Source organism: Phocoena phocoena, chromosome 20 (genome assembly GCF_963924675.1).
Source record: "Phocoena phocoena chromosome 20, mPhoPho1.1, whole genome shotgun sequence".
NCBI lineage: Eukaryota > Metazoa > Chordata > Mammalia > Artiodactyla > Phocoenidae > Phocoena > Phocoena phocoena.
The window spans coordinates 9,294,289-9,302,213 of record NC_089238.1 but is presented as its reverse complement, the minus strand read 5'-3'; the positions used below and the strand labels follow the sequence as shown (position 1 = coordinate 9,302,213).

General features: G+C 52.3%; 1 protein-coding gene across 1 annotated transcript; it reads right to left on the bottom strand.

Moving 5' to 3' along the window:
• Positions 1-5,443: 5,443 nt before the first annotated feature.
• On the bottom strand, positions 5,444-6,217 carry NANOS2 (nanos C2HC-type zinc finger 2). The gene has a single exon (XM_065899530.1). The coding sequence runs from the start codon at positions 5,912-5,914 to the stop codon at positions 5,498-5,500; it is 417 nt and encodes a 138-aa protein (XP_065755602.1). The 5' UTR covers positions 5,915-6,217; the 3' UTR covers positions 5,444-5,497.
• Between the last annotated feature and the right edge of the window lie 1,708 nt (positions 6,218-7,925).

Below are 7,925 nucleotides of genomic sequence, written 5' to 3'. Positions count from 1 at the left end.
ACTTTGTAGTTGGGAGAGTGAAACATTTAGCAAAATTAATAAGATATATAAGTGGAAAGGTGATAAGTACCATGAAATAAATGGAAGTAGGCAAAAGGGTTGGGGAGTATGGGGTGTGTGTGTGTGTGTGTCGTTTTATTTTTTTATTATTTTTTAAAGTAAATTTATTCATTTTTGGCTGCGTTGGGTCTTCGTTGCTGCATGCGGGCTTTCTCTAGTTGTGGTGAGCAGGGACTGCTCTTTGTTCAGGTGCACGGGTTTCTCAATGCAGTGGCTTCTCTTGTTGCGGAGCGTGGGCTCTAGGTGCACGGGCTCTAGGTACGCAGGCTCAGTAGTTGTGGCACACGGGCTTAGTTGCTCCTCAGCATGTGGGATCTTCCTGGGACAAGGGCTCAAACCCATGTCCCCTGCGTTGGCAGGCGGATTCTTCACTGCTGCGCCACCAGGGAAGTCCCTGACTCTGGTGTTAACAGTAGCAGAAACTGAGTTTAGGGAGCGAGAGTGGAATCTGGGGCCCAGTGAGGAGGTGACTACAGTGGCTCAGGTGAGAGGTCGTGGTGGTGGCTTCAACTAGGGTGGTAGCTGCTGAGGTGAGGTGAAGTGGAATTGGGTAGAGGAAGTGAGAGAAAGAGGAGTTGAAGATGACTCTAGTGACTTTGGCCTGAGTAACGGAAGAATGGAGCTGCCAGAAGCAAAGACGGGCAAAGGACTGTAAGAGGATCAGAAGTGCAGGTTTGCCCAAGTACAAAGGTGAGGTAGGCAGTTGGATATTTGAGTCTGGGCTTCAGGGGAGAGGTTTCAGTCTTTTTTTGTTTGTTTGTCTGTTTGTTTTTTGCAGCACGCGGGCCTCTCACTGTTGTGGCCTCTCCCGCTGCAGAGCACAGGCTCCGGACGCGCAGGCTCAGCGGCCATGGCTCACGGGCCCAGCTGCTCCGCGGCATGTGGGATCTTCCCGGACCGGGGCACGAACCCGTGTCCCCCTGCATTAGCAGGCAGACTCTCAACCACTGCGCCACCAGGGAAGCCCGAGGTTCCAGTCTTAAGATATGAATTTAGTAATTATCAGTGAATAATGACATTTAAGACTGGGAGAGATTGGCAGGGGAGCAAGTGTAGATAGAAAAGAAGTGGATTTCCCTGGTGGTGCAGTGGTTAAGAATCCGCCTGCCAATACGGAGGATATGGGTTCGAGCCCTGGTCCAGGAAGATCCCACATGCTGCGGAGCAACTAAGCCCATGCGCCACAACTACTGAGCCTGCGCTCTAGAGCCCACGAGCCACAACTGCTGAAGCCCGCGCGCCTAGAGCCTGTGCTCCGCAACAAGAGAAGCCACCACAATGAGAAGCCCGCGCACCGCAACAAGGAGTAGCCCCCTCTCGCCGCGACTAGAGAAAACCCCCGTGCAGCAACGAAGACCCAAAGCGGCAAAAAGCAGTATTGTAACAAATTCCATAAAGACTTTAAACATTGTCCACATTAAAAAAAAAAAAAGTTCCACGGCCTTGAGTCTAGACACTCCGATGTAGAGGGCTGGGATCCTCCAAGGAGACTGAGGAGGCACAGTCAGAGAGTGAAAAGAGAACCAGCGCTGTCTGCTGTGCTGGAGGCCAAGTGAGAAGTGCAAATCCAGGAGGAGGGAAGGGTTAGTGATGCCAAACGCTGCCTAGAAGTCAAGTCCAATGAGGACTGAGAACTGACCACTGGGGCTAGTGATAAGGAATTCATCAGTAATCCTGGACGGGGCAATTTTGGGGGTGTGGTGGGGGCAGTAGCTTGATTGGGTGGGTTCAGGAGAGGCTTTAGGGATTGCCAGTGTAGATGATCCTTTCTAGCACAGAAATGGGGTGGTATCTCTCCACGGGATCTCCAGAGGTTTATTTCAGATGGGAGATGTCACAGTATGTTTGTGTGTCCAAAGGGATGATCCAGAAGGGGGGAGATTGATGCTGCAGAGGAGAGAGGGGAGAATTGCTGGAGCCATGTCCTTGAGTGGGCACAGTGGGTGGGACTCAAGGCACAAGTAGGGGGTGCTCTAAGGGGCATGGGACATTTGAGAGGCGGGATGTACAGAGTGCAGTTACAGAGTGTACAGAGTGCAGTCAGGTTGGGGAGGGAAAGGGAGGTGACACCCAGTTCTCCAGCTCAGGTCCCAGTTGGGGAGATGGGGTCAGTTAGGACATGGTGAGTGTAAGGTTCTCAATGGGTGTTATGGGTTGAACTGTGTCCCCCAAAGTAATATTGAAGTCCTAACCCCTCCTACTTCAGAACGTGACCTTCTAGGGTCATTGCAGATGTAATTACCTAAGATGAGGTCATACTAGAGTAGGGTAGGTCCTTCAGCTGACATGACTGGTGTCCTTATAAGAAGAGGAGAGAGACACACAGAGGGAAGAGGACAGCTCTGTGAAGACAGAGGCAGAGATGGGAGTGATGCTGCCACAAGCCAAGACCACCTGGGGCCACCAGAAGCTGGAAGACGCAAGGATCCTCCCCTAGAGCCTTTGGAGAGAGTGTGGCACTGCCAACAGCTTGATTTCAGATTTCTAGCCTCCAGAACAGTGAGAGAATGCATTTCTGGTGTTTAAGCCGCCCAGTTTATGGTCCTTTGTTATGGTGGCCCTTGGAAATGAATATACTGGGCATCCAGGGGAGGCATCCACGATGCTGTGGCTCCATGAGAGTCTGGGCTGAGGCGGGAGTTGGGTCTAAATCTGGCCTGGACCTCTGCAGGAGCCTGCAAGTAGGGAGCCATCGGCAGGGGTGTGTGGAGCTCTGCAGGTGCTGGAGGAGATCAAGGTCAGGGTACATGATTACTGCAGCTCCTTTAGTGTCCTCAGCTCTTGTCAGAGCTATGCTGCCACTTAATTATCTGCTAAATAAATGAAAATTCACTAAAAAACTAATTCCTTAAAAAACAAAAACAAAAAACAATTAAATTAAAACAAAAACAAACCAAAAAAAAAAAAACAAAAACAAAACTTGATCGCTAATTCTCTGTCTTCTCCTCAGAGCCCCAGATCAGGTGTCCGGCAGCCTCCTGGACGCTTTCACCTTGGATGTCCCCAGGCACTTCATATCCTCTACCCCAGACTGACCTCAGCATCTTCCCCCTCACTTCTCCAGTGTAAAATGCACCCCGTCCCCCGTCGTAATTCTCCCTCCCACCCCAGTCCTGAGTGTACCACCCCTTGTTGCTTTCCATAACTGCTGCACACGGTTTACCAGAGTCCGTCCCTTTACTAAACTATTAAGCTCTCCTCCGTCATCACATGTGAGAGGCCATCAGCTTCCTGCCCGATGCAGCCCCCCACTTTCTCCAGGGCTCAACCTGTCGCATGCGTACACCACAGCTCCGGGCTTAGGGCATCCCTTTGGGCTACTGTTTGGGGGGCCTTGGGGATCTCTGTTAAGGGCAGAGCTGCGTTTTTGGCAAAGGACCTGTGAGCGGAGGTCCTTAATGGGAGTCTCTGTTTTTTTCTCTGTGACTACTCTATGTGAGAGTGGAGCCCTCTCACTCTCACAGATTTCAGAGTCTGAAAATGCACAATGGAGGTCAAATTCTCACCAACGTCCGCAAGATTCTGAACTCCCTGCCTGCCCTTTCGCCTCTCTGATCTTATCTCTTACTCAGCTGGCCTCCTGCTTGTTCTGCAAACACACCAGATTCCATCCCACCTTAGGGCCTTTGAACTCACTGCCATCTCTGCCTGGAATGCCCTCCTGGTTTCCTCAATTTATTTGGACTCTGCTCAAGCGTCACCTCCACAGAAAGACCTCCCCTGACCACACCCCCACGTAAAACAGCCTCTCCTTCACTCTCCATCCCTTTACTCTGATTCCTTTTCCTTCACAGCACTTATCACCCACCTGACATATTATATATTTATCGCTTGATGGTCACGGCACCCCCATCCCCACTAGAATGTCAGCTCCCCGAGGGCAGGAGTCTTGTCTGCTTTGCTCATCGTTGTACCTGCCAATACCCAGAGCAGTGCCTGGCACAAAGTAGGAGCTCAGTAAATATGTGTGGAACAATGGAATAAAAGAAGCCCTGATTTTATATGCAACATTTCGTGCATATCTGCGTTTCCCCGAGGTGGGGACCATACTTTTTGTCACCTCTCTAATGGAATCTGGGAGCCTAAAGTTTAAGGACAACCATAAAGTCGGTCCTGGAAGACCTGAGCTCTAGCAGGCTGGGAGACGACCCTGGACACAGCCCTGGGAAGGACAGGGAAAGAGAATCTGGGGTCAAGGCGGAGGCTGGGACTTGGGGGACCAGTCCATAGGTGACCTGTGTCAGAGGATGTAAGGGGGTCACATGCGTGGGAGGGATCCAGGTCTCCTTCCTGCTCTGCCTCCTGCTTCCCACGTTTTGGGCCAAATTAGGATCCCCCCACTCTCCCTCCCCCAGCCTCGCAGGAAATAGACATAGCGATTTCAAAGACAACCAGAAACACTTTTTATTTACTAGAGCTCAACACCCGCGCCGGCCCTGAGCCAAAAACCGAACAACTTAAAATCTGACTGGGGCTTCTCTTTGCCCCTAAAATAAAATCTAGGCGGTTGCCATTCCCATCCGGGTATCCACACCTCTTTCCTGTGGGAGCTTCGTTGACTTAACTGTTGGAGGATGAAAAAACGGGAGGAAAAAAAAAAAGGAACTTTACAAACTATGGTGACTTGGGGGCAGTTGGGAGATGGTGGAGAGACGCTCTCTCGCTGGGGAAAGGACCCATCGATGATTTGCCGTGTCGGGCACCAGTGCCGTGAAACGGAGTGAACAATGGGAAGAACAACCAGGGGGAGTTCAAGAGTATCGGCTCACTCCAAGGCTCTCCAGCCCCAGATAAGCCTGCGAAGACATGGTGCCCCTCAGGCGTGCCCCGTCCTTCCCCAAGCTCCTGATGGATAGGCTGCTGAGAGCAGGGAAGGACCCATCTGGCGCCGTCCACGATGAAACGGTGGGTCTGCTGGTGGCTGGAGCAGACGGAGAAGGCTGGTTCAAGTCAGAATCCCATCTTGAAGTTCTTGGGCTGGAAGGTCCAAGCCAGCCTGTTCACAGCTCTCCAAATTCTGAGGGTTGCTCTAAGAGAGCACAGTGGGCTCCTGTAGGTCCAAGAGTCCAAGAATTCTGCAAGGAATGGAACCCTGAGGGCTGAGAAGTCAAAGGGGGCAGGGCTAGTGTCCCAGAAGAACTAAAGATCCATGAACCGTGACCCAGAAGGAGCCACAGGGTTGTGTGGTCCAAGGGGCAGGGGTCCTGCTGCACCAAGAATCCACAGACACTGCCAGGACAGAACCCCAGGGGCGGAGAGTTCCAAAGGGCAGGGCTGGCCGGGCTCCCCATAGCCTCCGTTGTTTCAGGATTCAGCAGGGATGGAGTTCTGGGGGTCAGACATTCCACAGGGCTGGGGGAGTCCGGGGGAGTCCAGGGACTTGGGAGGATTGAACCGGGAGGGCTGGGGGGTGCAGGGGGTGGGTACTTGATGGCCCTCAGCGCTTGACCTTGCGGCCGGCGGAATTGCGCCCGCTGCGGCGATAGAGAGACTGCTGGCCTCCGTTTAGCGGGCAGTACTTGAGTGTGTGGGCCTGGTCCCCCGTGGCCCCGCACAGGGGACACACATAGTGCCGCAGGATGGGACACACCACCACGCCCTCTGGTGTCTTCAGCTGGTGTGAGGAGTACACGTGGCGAGATTCCCCATTGTGTTTGCAAAAGTTGCACAGGGTGGCCAGGCCCCCGCTGGCCCCCTGCCCTCCCTGTCCCTGATCCTGCCCCAGCTGGGGCCCAGGTCCCGGCTCCCCGGTCGCTTGGGCCTCCGGCCCTTGCCCCCGACTCTGGATCAGTGCCAGCACCACCTGGCTCAGGTTGAAGTAGTCCTTCCACATGTCGAAGGTAGGCTGCTGCATGGCATCCAGGTGGAGGTGGTGGGCGGCTGGAGAGAGGTGGGCTGGGGGCCCGGGGACAGGAGGAGCAGATGGTTTTCTGGAGCAGAGAGGAATTGCACCCCCTTTTATACTCCCCCAAAGACCCTTCTAAGCAAAGGTGGAGCTTAGGATTTAAAGGGCCCACCCCTTACCCTTGATCCCTTCTGACTTTAATTCCCCATGGAGATCCGGAAGGGGGTCGTTTCCCTTGTTGCTGGTCCTTGCTTGGCCTGCAAGGTGCTCTGTGACCTCTGGAAAGACCCTTCTCCCTGGGCCTCAGTTTCCCTATCCATTCAGTAAAGCTCCATATCTGAAAATTCCCCTAACCCCCATCTTCCTTTACTCCAAGGCTGGGAGTCTGCTGCCTCCATATACTCCAGAGCCATTCCTAATCATAACAACAGCCCCTTACTGTGAGCCAGACGTTGTGCGGCACAGTTACCTTCGTGATCTGATCTAATTTTCACAAGAACTCCATGTGGGTGACACAGTTATGGTCCCATTTTAGAGACAAGTCCCTAAAGCTCAGAGAGGAAAACTCAGTGGCCCGGAGTCATATAACACGCAAGTGGCAGAGCTGAGGCTCTAACCCAGGGCCATGTGACTCCAAAGCAAATGCTTTCCTACCTCTTTTGGATTAAAACCTCATTTTTCATCACATCTGGAACTAAGAGCCACTTATTCACCAAATATCCATTGAGTGCACACTACGGTATTCAATGTTTTATAAAAATGATCTCTTTGAACCCCATAATCACTCAAGGAGGTGGGCACCATCATTTTCATCTTATAAAGAAGGATGTTACGCTCAGAGAGGTTAAGGAAAGTACTCAAGGCCACACAGCAGGGAAATGGCAGAATTGGGATTTGCACCCGGGTCTGGCCCCAGAGACACTGGGGATTGATCTGAGAAGCAGCAGAGGACCACGGCATGGCACAGAATCCCTTGGAATGCCCACCCTTCCCCCTTGGCCTGGTACATTGTCCCAGATCCTTCCTGACCTTCCGGACCCAGGAAAGGCCTTGCCTCCTGCCCGTGCCAACTCCAGGATTTCTTCCTCCACCTGTGGTCCCCAGTTGGTCCCCTTGACCACTCAACATAATCATTGAGGCCCCTTGCATTGGGCTCTGGAAACTCAGCAGTGACCACAGCTATCTTGTACCTGTTTCATGAACAACCAGTCCAGTGGGGAAACAGTCACCAAATGAGAAAACAGTAGATCACAAAGAGCCGATTACATAGGCTGGTCTGGGAGAGGTGGCCTGGAAGCTGAGACCACACAGGACAATCTTCCAGGAAAAGGAACACAAGCTATGGAAGCCTGAAGCCTGGGGACAGCTATGGGGTAGGGGTAGCCAGAACGGAGTGAGGGTCCCAAGATGAGGCCAGCCCCGTGTGCAGGGGGTGTATGCCATCAGACTGTGACCTCCCTCAGGAGATGTTTTAGAAATGATGGGGGTGTTTTGGGTTTGCCACAGTGATTGGAGGTGTGATGACGTGTGATGAGATGTAACAGACAGGGACCAGGGATGCCAGATGTCTCAACCATCCATATGACCAAGATCTGTCCCGGACACACTTAACTTTCCAGTGTCCCACCGGACACCCACGTGGGTAGAAAAACCCGCTTATGATGGTCTGAGTCTAGAGCTCAGCTATGTTTTACGTATAAACACTAAGTGTTTTTGCAATATTTTAAGATACACTGACCTCTCCTGAAATGCAAAGACTGTGTCCATCACAGCCTGCCTATTCTTGATTTTGTTGGGAACTTGATCCAGAGTTGCTCACTCTTTCTAGAAGCCACATCACCCCAGGCAATGCTGATTGTGGCGATTGTCCAAACAACACACAGTTTATTCCTATCTCATTCATGGTGAGTCGACACGGAGATGCTGGTATCTGCCTGATGAGATGCTTTTTAGAGTGGCCATGCCTGAGCATCCTTTCTACACCAAAATAGGTGATTAGTTGATTATAAGTTGTTGCCTT